General features: G+C 35.6%; 2 protein-coding genes across 2 annotated transcripts in view; both read right to left on the bottom strand.

Moving 5' to 3' along the window:
- LOC109819791 (folate transporter 1, chloroplastic) lies at positions 3631-14519 on the bottom strand. The gene is made up of 11 exons (XM_020385704.1): positions 14323-14519; positions 14152-14228; positions 13581-13657; positions 13095-13188; positions 12465-12558; positions 8811-8884; positions 7403-7504; positions 5048-5119; positions 4871-4891; positions 4552-4619; positions 3631-4351 (listed from the first exon to the last, which is right to left on the bottom strand). The coding sequence occupies exons 1-11, from the start codon at positions 14438-14440 to the stop codon at positions 4210-4212; spliced, it is 939 nt and encodes a 312-aa protein (XP_020241293.1). The 5' UTR covers positions 14441-14519; the 3' UTR covers positions 3631-4209.
- The window catches only part of LOC109851582 (protein CHROMATIN REMODELING 35), a 17715-nt gene continuing 16446 nt past the window's right edge, over positions 15985-17253 (bottom strand). The window contains exons 7-8 of the mRNA XM_020421793.1: positions 16504-16562; positions 15985-16403 (exon numbers count right to left, since the gene is read on the bottom strand). Coding sequence (XP_020277382.1) covers positions 16547-16562 — 16 coding nt within the window. The 3' untranslated portion in view covers positions 15985-16403; positions 16504-16546. The remainder of the gene's footprint in view (positions 16404-16503; positions 16563-17253) is intronic.

Here is a 17253-nt window from a genome sequence, read left to right as displayed (position 1 = left end):
TTTCTAGGAGCTATATTTTTTCGTATAAATTCTCCGAAGTTTGAGTTCTCACTTCTCAGTTCTACATGTATTGCTACAAATACAATGTATCCATGGTTATGATTCTACATTGTAAATGTTTTATTTGACAATAATTCTGTATATGAAATCTCGTCCAGATATATTGTCCATCCATAGTTGAGGACAAAGTGTGAATATCTCCCATATTTCTGTTGTGTTGATTCTTTTATTTCTTGCCTTATCCTGAACTATTTTCTATTATTTAGAAATTTGTCTCGCTTTCAATATGGTTATATCTACATATCCTTGCAGAATTTATTGTTTGAAGCATCCTTCTCCTTCCTACTGTGTGATTGTGTCATAATCATTGCATTAATCTAACGACAACATTTTCATAAGACATTATCCTTCCTTCCTTACATGCATGTGCACTACTGTCGGTGCATGCGCGCGTGTTTTCCTTTATGCACATTTATGCTTGTGTTTGTGTGTTATAGTTTATGTAACTTACCTATCTCTTTGGTTTCATCTTGGACAAATACATGCTTTCAATCCTTCTAGCTTTCAAGAGATAGTTCCACTGCCCTCTCAATGATTTTTAAGATTTGTTCCTTTAGTACACTTGATTTTACAAAGCCACCAACAAAGCCATGTAATCTCTTATGTCGATCTCCATTCATTTGGAGTATCGAATACTCTCCCAGTAGCTTGACAATAGACTTCGGATGGAAAAAATAAAATTCCTGCTATCGCCTTATTTACTTCAGAATCCATTGAGATTATAATTGGCAAAATGACCAAATTGGTATATTTTGTTTACCCTTAGTAACAGGTTGGCATATATTTTTTTGGGTACCACATGGGTATATTTTTAAAACTCCGGCGATAAATAGGTCTTAAGTTTGACCGGATCCAATTTTTTGGCCATTTTTCTCACGTGACAGCTCACGTGACTCCAACGTGGTCGCCAACGTGGCTGGAGTCAGCGGGAGTTTTGTAGAAAACCCCAAAAAAGCCAAACTTTCAAATAAAAACCTAAACCCAAATCTAGCCAACAAAACCTCCAGTCTCGTGCTCCCTCTTCCAAGACGAGCGTCATCGCTTCTACACAACTGGAAACCTCTTGTTTGAAGAGAAATTGTTAGATCTCTCAGGAGATGGAACCCTAGATTGGGGGAAAATCAAGACAAATGAAGTTCATCAGATCAAGAACTCTTACAAGAGAAGCAACAATGATGACGAGCTGATTCCAATCATCAAGCGCTTGGTCTGCTCTTTGGAAAGCAAGAATTTCGATGTATCAAGCTCGAATTGTTACGAATCGAGCTCGACAAAGGCACCGCTTTTAGGGAGGAGCGGATCGGTAAAGATTGACGTGGCGGCGGCGCTGAGAAAAGCTTGAACTTGAGTTTCTCGAGCAGAAATCGGCAGATTGGGAGGAAATTGTGGTGGAGGCATGTGAAAATTGTGGTGATTGTTGATGTTTTCTTGTGTCTGGGTTTGTTTGGAGTTTTTGAAATGTAGATGAATAATCAGCAAATAACTGAAAAGTAATGACGAACGTAAGACCTGATAATTTATATTATCAAGTCGGCAGGAAAGGTATGGCTTGTCGGTCCGTTATCTAATACCATTAGAGGAGGTAAGCCGGACAGAACGTCGTTTGGTGATTGCTTGAATGAGCTAGTGGGGAGCGGAGAGAAATCTGATGAGAGGAGGAAGAAGGTGAAGGAGATTGCAGAGATGGCCATGAACGCAATAAAAGAAGGCTCTTCTTACAATGATTTGAGCTCTTTGATATAAGAGCTGAAGGAAATTAAAATGGGTAGAGTTCACAATCGCGAGGGCTAGGATTTGAGAACAGATTGTGAGCTTAATCGATAAATCAACTTGTCGTTAGGTCTGCGATGTGTAGAAGTCAACAATGCGATGTGTAGAAGTCAACAATCTTTCTTTGGTGAACTCATTCTTGTAGGAGTCCGTCGTCGGCTTGGGGACCTTCCCCTCTGAGGAGGGACTCCTTCTCTGTGGGGAATAGCGGGTCCTAACAGGCGATTTTAACCAATCAGATAAACCCCGTCAAGCATGTCCCTTGCGTTCTACTGCTGGAGCCATCTGATATAAGCAATCGAGGAGCTCACCGGCGATAAGCTGGTGGAAGAGGAAGCGGGCGGCGGGCTTGGGGCGCCGAGGTCGAGGAGCTCGCCGCCCGAGGCGAAGTCCATGGCGATGGCGAGGTGGGTCGGGGTCAAGAAGGGTCGGCAGAAGCAAATGAAAGTTTTGGCTTTTTTCTGGAGTTTTCTACAAAACTCCCGCTAACTTCAGTCACGCTGGCGGTCACGTTGGAGTCACGTGAGCCGTCACGTGAGAAAAATAGCCGGAAAATTGGATCCGGCCAAACTTAAGGCCTATTTGTCGCCAGAGTTCAGAAAATATACCAATGTGGTACTGGAAAAAAATTATATGTCAACCTGTCACAAAGGGTAAACAAAATATACCAATTTGATCATTTTGCCGATTATAATTGGTCTTCCAAATAAGTGAGACTTGAATACTTCTCCATACCTGAAAATGAAATTGATTCATCCTATATGTCAATATAGTATATAGCTTCAGGCATTCGTATACACAAAGTATTCTAGCATCAAACTGTCATTGAACACAATTTATTTTTCACAAAGCATGAAGCTGACTTGTATCTATGATCTGGAGGATACTGTGTCTGAGTGGTTGAAGATTTAAGTTTTTAAGATCTTGTCATCACTGAAGGATCATTTTTTTTGTTCTTTTTCTCAGGGAATTTTGGCCCTTGGGTTGGTAAATAGAGATATTTCTACTTCTCTAAAGAAAATGGAAAAGTGGAGCATGAGAGATTGTGGCAGTTGCAATAAAAATTAGAACCTGTAATGCTCATTTTCTGTAATGAATCGTCTTGCCTATGTTAGGAACCTATATGGCTGTATGATCATGAAGTGTGGAAAATTTATCCTTGTAAATGTATCCTGATGCTTGTGAGAGACAACTGGCCATGTTATTTACTGTAAAACTAACCGATTTTGATGCGGCTTTTATTTATCAGGTAATTCTTTGAGTGTACATACTTGTATTTTGTTCATTGTAACAGTAAAAACTCTCTTTGTCAATCCTCAGAGGTAGACAACAGTGAAAACGTGCATATATAACGTGCCTCCTATTTTCGATGTTCTTCTATTTCTTATATGCTTATGCATGCATCTCTTGTATACTCAACAATCATGAGTCTGTTGCTGATGCCGCATACTAAACTTGGTATAAAGTTAACAACACATGGATCAAATCTAGAGGGCAAAATGAGGAAATAAAGAGAATTAGTGCCACCTCAATGATTGGTGGCCAAGTGCAGCTTCTCTTTGATCTCATTTGGTGAAAGAGGGAAAAGGGTACATGACGTCTCAGAATTAGACACTATTAAAGAATTTTCTGCTGTCTCAGAAGAGTATTAATCTTGCAAAGATAATAAAACAAGAAACAACTCCTACGGTTTTAGTTTTACGGTGCTAACTCAAGAAGAGGTCTGAAATTGAAAGACAGAAAGAAGGCAGCAACTCTGCTCCGGCACTCTCTTTCAGGCTACCAAAATTTACCCCGACATAAAGAACAACATAGCTTCATTATTACTGATTGTCAAAGAGGTCATTCAAATCTTTGTAACGACGATGCGAGTGCTGCACAGTGCGCATTATTTGCATACTCAAGTAAAATGAAAAGGGAAAAAAAATGTTGCTGCAATCCACGCAGCCAACAAACCTAAGTAAAATGAACAAAGAATTTTTTTTAAAGAACATACTCTTCCAAGGTAAATAAACAATTCATTCTGTTCTATTTCAGTCTTTTCTTTGCTCTTCCCATCTCACACTTCTTTCTTCATGAATATGCTGAAGTACCTCAGACTAACACCAAAACCCCAACATATCATTGGTGGTCAGCTTGATCTCTTATCTCTCCTAACCACTTCCTTTCAGAGCCTCCACGTCCCTCTTCCTTACTATTACATGAGCATTTATTGTACAACACTGTGTGCTTTTCTACAAGAAATGATTCTAACACCATCATCTTTGACCCTCCTTTGATGCTAGACAATCCCAACAATTTGTTAATGATTGACGACCAAATTATGCAAGCATTTGCTTCCCATTTTACCTTCTCGCTAATTTATAAATATCGAACCAATTAGATGTCTCTGCTATTCTTTCTGGTTATCCTTAACAATCTGAGGACATTCTCATACACAACAAAGGTTATAGAAGCAGCTGGAATATTCTTCAATAAATTTGAAGTGATTCCCCTATAGAACCCGCGTAAGCCCTCAAACCTGCAAAAGAATTACAAAAAATGTTCATTTTATATTACAAAAGCAACGATATAACAGTACAAGTGTCGACAATGTGTTCCAACAAACGTCAGAAATCTAACAATTAAAAGAAATTAAACATGTTAATACTCTTTCTTTCAACCTAATCTAATAAATTTTTAGTCAACAACAAAACTTCTAAATATATCATATGTCAATACCTTGCGGTTTCCTTTATAACATGCCAACTATCTGAATATTTTGGGATACCATCAGTACTAGGTCTTTGCTGCAGAAAAGCAAAAACTGTCAGATCTGACTCAGTAAGCAAGTAGGTTAAAAACATAATTTATTGGATATTAGAAGTCAGTTTGTTACTTGCACAGCCAGCCTCAAAACTTTTGGATATATGCTTTGTTATTGTTTGTTACTTAATACACAAAGGAATATGTTTTTACTCTGGGTCATTATTGACTATAACCAATAATTTACTTCTAAATAAGAAAATTCACGGAAAAAGGATAGAGCCAGAAAAATTACCTGTAAGCGGGCTCGAATTACCTGAAATAAGGATTAAAATAGTTAAAAATTTTATGAAACTAAAGTAAAACTTTCATATGAGAAAATAATTTTCCATTAAGAACCTTCTTGATTCAACAGCTCTAAACTGAGACGAATAAAGTGGGAAACAGAGTTAGATTTGAGCATAGGAAAAACCTGATAAGGATATGTGAGTAAAATGGCTGCAAACTTGGAGGAAGCACCAAGTGCTGCATAATCAAAAGAATTCTGGTAGAGGAAAAGAAAGAAATGGACACTAATTAGTTATACCAATATAAGCTAAGTAACTACACTTTCCTATTAATGCATTAAAAATATGAGAATGAATAAAAAATAAATAGTTAAACCATTTCAGATAGTTTAACTAATTAAGAGGCCGCTATTGATATCAGTTAGAAAGCTGGTCTTTAAATTTGTTTTTCCATTGAATAATCTCAATTAGAATTTAAGTTCTACAGCTGCCTCAGTTTGATGATAATTATTAGTTATGTTGATTTGCTTTATTGTTTTATGAATGAAATTCCATGTATAAAATAATGACAAAGGGCATGAGCTTCTAGACAAAATCTTCCATAATTGAAGAGTCCCTACGTATTCTGGAAATTTTAGAACCACCAATCTACAGTTTATTAGAAATAACCTCCTAAGAAGAAGATTGCCTGACCGGACTGTGAAATATCATTATTCGTCCTGCATTAAGTATGGAATACTATCTAAAGAAACATTTTAATTTGCTCTTGGACTTTATTTCATATATAAGTAAACGACTAAGATCTTATTCTATCACATGTTGGTACTCCCCAGCAGTTTGTTAACTGACTTAAAATGGCAAGGTAGCATACAAAGATTCTTCTCAATATCAATTTGATGTCAATGAATGAATAAATTAAGTCTATGCAGAAAGCATCGATTGAAAGTGAGATACACCTAGTACGAAATCACCTATACTTGCATACAAACATGAGTGTCACACACATGCACACACGCATACACGCATAGAAAAGTGAATAATTATTTAGAATGGTCATATTTCGATAGAAAGTGAGATGCATCTACTATCTAGCACAAAATCAAATATACTTGCATACAAACATGTGTGTCACACACATGCACACGCACATACACACAAACAAAGTGAATAATTATTTAGAATGGTCATATTTCCTTCATTATGATTGCAAATAGGACCTCTTAAGTCAATAATCATCATCATCATTCTCTGAGTCCTTTCCCAATGAAAATTAAGTAAGGAGAAATACAGATATCAATATGAAAAGATCAGCTGAGGAGAAAGACAAATACACGTACCAAGAAAAAATAACCATATCTATGAGAGCAAAAATCTTAAAGCCTTTATCAGTCAATGTACTACTACTAGCAAATGCCGGCAATAACGGACAGAAGAACATGGAAGGTTGAGAGTTCTGAGTTGTGTCAAACTCTACTGTCTAAGAAATCCGTAGCAATGAAGGGCCTTGATATCAAACACACAAGGAGGCTGGTGGTTAGGGATATCTGCTTATTCATCTTGATTGCTTAGGGAGATCTACTTGTTTATGTGGAAGCTTAACTTTATTAAACAAAAACAAGTAAACAACCACTAATTTCCCAAATACTAAAAAGAGACATTTGGTAGAGAATTGCATTAATCTGTAAGGAAAAATATGCTAAATAACCAACAAAACAGCAACATCCAAAAAGTGAAAATCGATATGGGCCTGTGTTTGCATATCATCAGAAGCTTGCGTAACTTTGCGGCTCACTTCGAGGATAATATCAGTAATTTTTTTAAAAATTCTTCTAACTACACAAGAACATGATTTTCTTAACAGATGGTTTTAGTTACAACCTTCAAAAAACACAGATATACTGGCTGTGAAACAAGCTGCTTTTCCTCTGCACAAATTCTCTGAGTTAGGTTAGTTCAGTGAAATCTGGAACAATGTATCATATCCAAGTAGCATAAGTCTGCTGTCAATAATGTCATAAATCCTTTATCATCATAAGGCAGTCCTTTTCAAATTAGATATGCACAAATTTAATAATTGAATTAAATAGCCCCTGTCTACTCAGTTATATACAGATTTAATACCTAATTAAACTTGGTTTTAGAATAAATCAGTTTGACAACAGTTGCAAAGCCATCATCCTCCATTAGAAGAAAATGCAATTTCAGATCCATGTTAATAATGTCATAGATCCTTTATAGCCTTTAAGGTATTGATGGGTCCTTTCAGATATGCACAAATTTATTAATTGGTCTATTCAGATATACACAGATTTAATATCTAATTCAACTTGGTTTTAGAATAACGCAATTTAGCAACATTTGCAAAGCCATCATCTTCCATCAGAAGAAAGTGCACTTTTAGATCCATGTTACAATAGTAGTGCACTTTTAGATCCATGTTACAATAGTTTATACTCAATATTTTGAGATAATTCAGATAAGTAACTGCACAAATTTATCAATAGAAAACTCCTCAATTTACATTAGTTAAAAGACAATACCAGTGCATTTCGAGGTTTCATCTTTTCTTCTTTGCCCTTCAAATGGATAGCAATTTTACGAAGTTCCTCATAAACTGTAAATTGAATTGCACCATGGGTAACCTGGGAAAAGGTTTTCAATTTATAAACTAATCATGAAGATGGTAATAAACCGAAGAATACAAAAAAGGAAACTATGATGATTATTCGAGACATAACAAACACTAAAATAAGCAGCATTGGAATTCTTTTTGCATGAAAGAGGCCTGCTTACATAGATGACTAAAATCAAGACTACCCATGAAAGAACTGACCTTTAACTACGATCATCACGATAGACATGAATCCTCCATGAGTGACTGTCAAATTCCTAGTAAATACACTTTCATTTATAACTATAGCTTTACAAGCAAAGTTAACAAGATTATACTCTCAAGCAGATACAAAAGAAAAGAGAGATAATAAAAAAATAAATGAACAGGGATGTTATTAATCATATGCAGAACTAAAATATCACATTATCTCCATTTTACACGGCTATGTCAGAAAAGGCTTAAGTGTCTAGGGCTTGTTTGAGGAATATATATAGCAATGTTTTAAATATTGGTTATCGGACATTTATCCGACGGTCAAAACCCATATCAGATAGCGGATACGTGGATAAGTAGTATTTATCAGAGTGATATTATTAGATAGTGTATATTCATATTATAATATCCTAAAATGTAATCTAACCATACTTAATGAAATACAAACATACCAAAATGCAAATAATCATGTTTAGGATCACTAACCAATGGCAGAAACTTGCCTCTTGATCGCATGATGAAACCATTTGAATGCATAGTAAAAATGAAATAAGGTACAGGCAAATAACAAGATAACATAAAGAATGAAGGATCATCAACATAATTATTGTGTAATCATGAGATTATAAACTAACTTAACAAAGTTAAGATTTAATAGTTATGAGCCATGTTAATATTCATAAACAAACATAAGCTAATCACCAAACAACCAAGTTTCAAAAGCAACCCTTAAACACAAAGAGCAAACCCAAACCCAAATCAAAGGCCGATAATTCCGATATTTTGAGCCAACAATATCGGCCGATAACTCACTTTATCGCCACATTATCGCCGATAAACATCCAAAAACGATAACCAATTTAAAATCAATTTTATCATAGCGGAAAACCCCAAAACCGATAAATCGCCGATAATATCGGTTTATCAATCGATATTTAAAACATTGATATATAGCAAGAAACATACATCCACACAATATCCATAGAAAGGCAGATAAGATGTGTCAATAACTTCTTTAATCCATAACCATATTAGTGCAATAACATAAGATGATTTACTCAAGCAAAAGACAAATCAAGCTTAAAAATAAAAAATAAAATGAATGCATCAGCTATACGTACAAGCAACAGTCCAGGCCCAACTCCTCTATAAAGTGCTGTCCATCCTTCCTCCTTTAAAATGGTTCTCAAAGCATCTGACCTTAACCATGTGAGCAAGGAGTTAGGCCATTGACTTAACAATTACAACAAAAACACAAAAAAGAGGGGGGGGGGGGGGGGGGGGGCAAGCGCGTGAAGCTAAAACAGTATTCACCAAGAGTGGGGAACAATAGAAGGGGAAATAAAAATATACATGTGTTTGCAAAAAAGAATTACACATAAAAAAAAATTATCCAGGGTTTTTATACAAGAAGCTTCTTTTGAATTGCTAGTTGAAGTACTAACAAGCTAAAGTCAAAAGTAACTACATATGCTCGGATATCCACAAGGAAATTTTGGTTATCAACAAACAAGCAGAAGGGAAATGCAAATAAGATTAATCATGTAAAGAAAAAGTAAAAAAAAAGTAACATTTTCTAGTGCATAGAGTAGTTCATATTGAAAGGCTGACAAAATTAAATCTCACTAAAATTGGAATATGTAAATAAACCGGTCATACCTTGTTCAAGGAATAGGGATATGTAAACCAGTTATGCATTATTCCATAATTCTTAAAAGAAAACTTTTTATCTGCAAGTTAACAATACCATCAGTGCCACATTATCCCTACTGTATAAGTCAGATTAACAAATATTTTACGCTAGTTTCTAGTCCGATTCTATTAAAAGCTATGTGAATTCGTATCATCAGCTTTCCAAGATTTATTTCACAGTTTGGGTTGGAACTATATTGGTATCTACACTCTGCTTCACAAAACTTCTGTACTTATGCAGGACTTCAAAGGCCAAATTTTTTACTGACTCATCCAACTGCCTCCACATGCCCTCATTCCTTCGGTTTCCCCAACATATTTGCTGGTTACACAGTTCTTTCTGTTACTGCACACATTCACCAAGCACTCGTTTTCTTCAGAATAAATAACTTGGCACACAATACCAATACAAATCTAGCATAATTCCTTACACTACTTCCATGTCAAAGCAATACCTATTTGTTCTTGTAGAAACCTGCAGTTGACATATATTGCACTTGGGCCTTTGATCGACTCCTTCAGCAGATTATTCATCAAGTACAAAGTGATTTCGTGAAAAATACAAGCAAAGACACCAACCTTTACAACTAACTCATCCATGTTTTGCTCTCATTATCTTTCCACATAGTGTAATAATGTCACAGATAGCTCTAGCCAAATAGGGAGACAACAATTCATAAACATTAGTTCGTCAGGGCATATGAGGATCAGTGATCATTCTAAGGCAGCCCAACAACTGTGCTAAGAAGAAACATGGTAAAGAATAAGACATTGACACAGACTCGCTTACAGCACCGATGCTATTATCAGAATAAAAGCGTACAAACAGCAAAGATGAGTTGAACTAGTTTCCCAAATGGCTCCATTCACTGTGACGCCGAAGGCATCAGAATTTCAACTTTAACTCATCATCACTAATTAATGACTAATAATATATATAATCCCTTTGAATGGGGCATCAGAATTTCAACTTTAACTCATCATCACTAATTAATGCCTAATAATATATAATTCCTCTCGATTAACATAGAAGAAAATGTAATCAGATACTCTATGTATATTTAGAGCCATGGCTTATTTCAGTGATTGAGGCAAACCATGCAAACAAGAAGCTCCACACATATGGCAAGGCTTTAATTGGTTACGGAGAAACTAATCCTGAACTTCCAGCACAACCTCCCTCTTATCCATCTTTTTATGAGATGCATGGATTATAACCAAGGAGAAGGCAACATATTTATCACGTGAAAATTATACCCTCTGCATTCTTAATTATAAAACTCGAGCATATTCATGATGACAAAATTAGAGCTGTCTCTATAAAGATTTGGAAGTACTTAAAAAATATACACGAAGCTGAAGGAAATTTTAATAAGCTGACTACGTCTCCTCATCCTTTATGGTTAAAAAAATTGACAGGCAAAACATGTACAAGAGGTGATTTACCTAAAATAATGATGCTGAGTTGAATGTGCAGAATATATAATTTTGATAAAGAATAACTGCATCCAAAATCAGTTCGAGGTGGCTCCAGTTCAGCACGAAATCAAGGAGAATTCTCTAATAAGACAGTTTACACCATGCATGATAGGAGACAATGAGTACCCGAGCCACAAAGATTAGATTTTTTATGAAGGAGATCTAGGATTAAGGATAGCCAAAAACCATGGTTAAGGCAGCAAAAAACAAGGATATAATATTTACTATATGGGCTTTTTAGATATCCACCCTCCAAATTATAGGTATTTTTATATTTGTCCTCCAAATTATTTTAATTTTAATTTTTTCCCTTCAATTTGTTTCTTCCCCTCAAATTTAGCCTCCAAAGTAAATGACAGAAAATTTAATTAGAATATTCCCTTAAATAATTAAAAACACCCAATCTACCCCTTAATTAGATAAAAGATTGCTGATAACAATTAATCACACCCCTTATTCTTCCTATAAAGCCAAACTTTTGCCCCCTTCTCTGTCCTACAGCAGAAAAAACATTCTGTGGTGACCACTCAAACTGCTCTATAAAATCGAATTATCATTCTCTGGATTTTAGGCTAGCAAAGAGAGCATAAAGTGAAATATTCAGGGCATGGGTTTTTTGTTCAAGAGTAAATTCTTGTGGAACCATTGCTTGGACTCCTCAATTGAAAAGCAATGGCTAATCTCGACATCATATTGTGGTCTATAGCATTGAAGATACGTCCAATTAAAACAGACTGCTTGATGAGAATCAGATAGATGAATCACTGAACATACATCCTAAGTTGACAAGTGTGAACAAGTATCTCCAAGGACAGGGGATTCTGAGAGGCTGATATTTCTCTCTTCTCAAACCTTTTCAATAGGGATATCACGGTAATTCTATATTAAAAGGTTGTTAAATTTTTAATAAAAATCAGATTGAGGATAATTCTGCAGGAAAGCAACAATTTGAAGGGCAAATCTAAAATTATAATGATTTGGAAGGCAAATCTAAAAATATCCATAATTTAGCGGGTATATATCTAAAAAACCCTTACTATATTTAATAGAAGGGATAATGCTTAGAGGGCTAATTGGAGAAAAATAATCATGCATCATACCATAAAATATGGAATGAAGGCCTTGCTTTTGTTGTTGTTGTTGTTATTAACAAACAACATAATAAACATATAACAAATGCCTCAACATTCTTGATTCTTAAATAGGAAGTCTTCATCCAAATCCAAGAAATTCATCACATTAGTCATGCTTGTGTCTAGTGATGCGTCTCCCGCAACAGCTAGCATTGTTAGTGCCTTAGTGCAAATCAACTCAATTATTCAATTTTAACATATACATTCCCAGTACCCACTTCCAAAAGAACGTTGATTGCATAGTAAGATTAGTAGCTCCTAGTGAAATGTTTCACCAGAGTCCAGAAGCATGGTCCTCTAGTTTCACTTCGTGATTGTTTTTCTTCATGTTAGCATGTATGAGGTGCTCTACACCTTGTATTTGTGAGTAGATATTTCAATTATTGCATCTACTTCAATCAGAGTGGAGATAAAAATTGCCGAATACAAATTTCACATAATGCATTTAAAAAGAAACATGAAAGACCATACCATAAAATCCGGAATAAGGTCGATTCTGATTAAAAGGTGTCTGAAGCTGTAATCTTGTTTTCACAAGCCAAATAGGATTTGTACAGAGACATACCTGGAAGGACAAAAAAAACTACTATCATATTTAGAAATTTTAACACTAGTTACTAGAAGGTTGATGTCAAGGACTCAAGAGGTAGTAAAAGATAAGATGTTGATTTCCAAGAATTAAATAAGATTTCTAGAGTCTATTTATGATAACTATGTCACTTCTCCAAGTCCAAGTCTCCATGTATTACCTTAAATTTGCCAAAGTTGTATGTTAAACTGACTGGGGGAAAAACTCTTGAGGAGGAAGCCATGGAAGAAGAATGACTAAAATTTAGAGAAGCAAAGGGCTAGAGAAGGTTAAGGTTTGGGTTTTCGCAAGATAGATTTTGAAAGGAGATGGTGAGGATTCTAACGGAATGGGGACGAAGAACAGGGTCCATTTCCACCTTTCTTTCCACATTAACACTACAAATGTTTACAAAAGTCATATATTTCGCAAATGCGGATATCCATAGGATTATCTGCTGGTAGCATAGCAGACAAAGATTATCAAAGTGCTAAGGGAGGAAAACGCATTGAAAGAGAAGTCTAAGCACTAACCAGTGTCCCTGCTTCTGCAGCGGAAACAAGATGATACGCAGGGCCTAGCTCCTCATCACGACCTCTCAGATACCTATTTTTTGCTCTACTATAGCTGCAAACAAAGATAAACTGTTAAGTAGAAGAAAAAAGTAACATATTTCATTCTTCGTATATACATAAAGTCGTAAGAAAGAACTAAACGTTATTGATTTATTATAACAGAATAACCGATAAAATGGTACTAAAGGAAAGAAACTTCAAACTTGGTAGAAGTTCCAAAACATATCTCCTAAAACAAGTTTCTAAAACTGATAAATAAGCAACAACGTATAACCTGAATAGATTTTTTTTTTTTGAGAAACGAATGTGTATTTGGAAAATAACTATGCTCTTAAAAGGCAGCGGGTGTCCGCATTACTCAAAAATAAATATAAAAATCTATTATATCCTAAATAGTTCAACAAGCTTAATTATAGGAACCAAAAAAAGGGTCAAAATAGTTACAAGAAGAAGTATAGCCCCCATGAAACAGTTGATCCAAAAACTGCAGGATAGAATCCTGCATAAAGCCCTCTCAGACCCTGAAAAATTGGAAAGGACTGTTATTATAACAAATAGCACAGTATATAAATCACAAAATAAATCAAGATTTAACACTAAACAAAATCATAACACTCGATGAAAAACAATATCAAGTATGTTGATTTCAAAATTATCTAGCTAATATAGGACGCTCAAAATTGGCAAAGCATTGCTATTATAACAAATAGAAAAGTCCATACTACACATCATGCAAACTATAACATAAAAAGGAAGATCTGACACCGGATAAATCCATAGCACACTTTGAAAATCAATATCAAGTATTTTAATTTTTAGATCACCTAAACAATACAGGCTCTAAATTTCTTGCTAAAAAAATTTAATAACCATCACTAGAAAATAAAAACAACTGAAAATTCAACGGTTAGTAGCATTTGTACAACTATAGGACAGTTCAAAGCTGAGATCTTTAGGATCTAAAATACATTAAAAATTTTACTTTTTTTGCGATAAACAAAAAGAATCAACCAACCTCGATTCTGGCTATAGTACAAACAGCGTGAGCCGTGTTCTTGTACAGCGGAAGACCAGAAACCCTTCCATCACTCACTGCAAACAAGCCCGTCCAAAATTAAAATTTGCAGTTTAGACCCCAAAAGAGCTGAGAAAACGCAAAAAAAGGAAAAAAAAATAACAGGTGTACCTTGAAATCTTGTGCGGACAACGTCGAGGGGATGCAGGGCGGCGACGGTAGCGAATCCGGCAATTGATCCGGCGACGGCGTTCTCCCACTTCCAGTTCTGAGCGTTAAACGCCGTCATCAGCGCCAGCGAAAGTGAGAGAAAAGATCGAGGGTTTTATTGTGGGACTAATTTGCGAGAGGAATACAATAGTCTGTGCGTGTTAGCCCCTCTTGTAGCTTGGGAACACGTTACCTTATTCAGTCCCTTCTGATAAGAGAATATAAGAAGAAATTTTCTAAATAAACTCATTCCTAATTTTAATCTCAAAATTCGATCCTATTCAAACTTTATTATAAAAATCGACTCTCTTTCTCGTCGTATTAACATCGTGGTCAGAAAGTGGGTCGGTTTTTTTTAACGCGATTCTAATTAGTCGGGGTTGGCAACCCTGACTATTTTAGACCTCGCCGAAATTTGGCAACCTAATTAGTCGAGGTTGGCAGCTCCGACTAGTTTGGACCTTCGATAAAATAGTGACATGAGGTTGAATTAGGCATTTCGAAATGGTCGAAATTCTCAATCCCGACCAATTTAAATAGGTGCTAAATTAGTCGGGGTTTCGAACCCCGACTAATTAGGTTGCCAAATTGTCGACGATATCTAAAATAGTCGGGGTTGTCAACCCTGACTAATTAGAATAGCATTTAAAAAAAATCGACCCACTTTCTGGTCACGATGCTGATGTGACGAGAAAGTGAGTCGATTTTTATAATTAAGTTTAAAGTGGATCTAATTTAGAGAATAAAATTGAAAATGGGTTCAATTTAAAAATTTCTTCGAGAATAGAAATATGCAAATGCGGCCAAAAGTCTTGAAACGTAACATGTCATTCACGGCTAACATCCAAAATGCTACAATGCTTACTGTTTTCCTTTATAAAATCAATATTTTTTTATATCCACCGTCACATTTGCAGTTGCACGTGTGAGTTCAAAAGACTGCAATTACACTTGCGTTGAAATTTTGTATTGAGATTAGACATCAGTGGTACGTAGTGGTCATTTTTAATAGTATAATTGCAACTTCCACTTATTGATTGCAATGAAACAACCTGCTATATTTGATCGTAATCTTTTCTTCTTTTGTTTTCATCAATTATATATTAATTTCAGCAGGTAAATATCTTGTAGTTAAGATTTCAGCAATTTGATCCAAAAGAAGAAGAAATCCTCATTGTCGTCTCATATATAACCTTAAATTAACCATGCATCCAATTTGTTACGAGACTAACCCTGCTAACCTCGTATCCTATTCTCTTCACGTTCACATGAACTCATCAATTCACACAAACTAACTAGAAAATTGAATTCCCGACAAATTCAAGTGGTTAACCAACCATTTGCATATTTTAGAGCACAAGTATGCGGCCGGTTCTAAGAAATAATCACTTCGTGTCCAAATTTAACAGAGAAAAGGAAACAAAATGTAACTAGTTATCTAGCAACAGACAGCAATTAGATTATCGGTAGCAATGCAACAATACTCTGTGCTAGTAAACAGCTACATAAAATATAAATCTATCAATCCAAATGGGTACCCAATCACTGCCAAAATTTGCAAACAGTTAAGAGTATTTTATTACCATTAAGCCGCGCAAAACAGAATTATAGATTAACGGGCTATCAGCACATAAGAGAACATATATGACATAACAAACTTAGAAATTGACACAGAAGATAACATGTTATTGACGACAAAGCAAGCAAAAGAGTATTTGCACATATTTTAGGCTTTTTCACATAAAGAAGGCCTATGACTGCACCTTACTAGATCTCAAGCTAGCCTCATAGCGAAATACATAAGACAACTGCAGACGGAGATATTCCCAAAACTAACAGTTGCACGCCCAAAGGAAAGCAAAGGGAGAAACAACATTAGGCTTATTTTGACAATAAGAAATCAGCATTCAAGGTCTCCCTTCTAGATGCTAGAAACGTAACGGTATTTACAATATGAGGCAGAGGAGTTCTTCTGGTCAACTCCCATAACAGCTGAAGACAACCAGAATAAGCCTTCCAGCTGCAAAATCATGATCAAATCCCTGAAACAGCACACAACAAATATGATGCCAAAAAATCATTAAAAGTTAAACGCCATAGGAAAAATGCAGCTCCAGGGCCAAAATAAAAATCTCAACAGACCTTCATGTACACAAGGGCGATTAGGTTAGCTTGGAACTCTACATTAGCCATCAGTAGACCTGCAAGGAAAAGGATAGGCAGATAACAATGTATACATCAGCACAACTGAGGCGGGCATCCAGTAAGATGTTTAAAGCACAATTAATTACAGTCAAATTAGCTGTAGTATAAGAGTTCAAATTACCTGTGCTAGATTAAATTTCAAGCTTGTGTATTGTGCTTTTTTCAAAAAAAATTAATTTTTTAATTTTTTGGAATTACAAGCCAAAAATTCAAGATAAGTACAGTTAAACCATCCGCTGTCATACAAGAATTTCACCATGAAACTGGGGCTTCGCTATCGAGAACAACAGGAGGAAGTTCACAACCACATGGCAATATCCAATTACCATATTATTGTCCAAGTACCTAAAGAAAAATAACTAGATGCAGGAAAGAGGCATGCCATGAGGCCTAACGTCAATTGGCAGGTAAGGAGACTTAACATATCTGATGCTGAAAAAGTGAATGCAAAGTAGGAGAAACTTGTTGTACTTTCACTAGACCAGCTAAGACTCTGAAAGAAAACCAAAAACTCCAGCATCATGATTTTACAAAATAAAGAAGCTCGTTATATTCAGGCTCATAAGGTAGACCGTGAGGTTATTAAGAAAGGGAAACAAAAAAGTCAAAAGCCATGGGATAAATGGACACTCCTATGCCCAACATCGCTCCACCCTCCCCCAGTTTTCGCAGGAAAATGGGCAAATA

Source organism: Asparagus officinalis, chromosome 8 (genome assembly GCF_001876935.1).
Source record: "Asparagus officinalis chromosome 8, Aspof.V1, whole genome shotgun sequence".
Classification (NCBI taxonomy): domain Eukaryota; kingdom Viridiplantae; phylum Streptophyta; class Magnoliopsida; order Asparagales; family Asparagaceae; genus Asparagus; species Asparagus officinalis.
Note: the sequence above shows the minus strand (reverse complement) of the source record. Positions and strands in the feature narration are given on the sequence as shown.

Bases quoted from the DNA above. Each gene is read 5' to 3' on its own strand.
- LOC109819791 (XM_020385704.1), bottom strand. From the start codon at position 14,440: ATGACGGCGTTTAACGCTCAGAACTGGAAGTGGGAGAACGCCGTCGCC. The intron at 5,120-7,402 runs GTATTGTCTTTT...TTCCTCTACCAG, and splicing joins TGAAACCTCGAAATGCACTG to AATTCTTTTGATTATGCAGC. The intron at 4,620-4,870 runs GTAATTTTTCTG...GCTTTTCTGCAG, and splicing joins TAATTCGAGCCCGCTTACAG to CAAAGACCTAGTACTGATGG.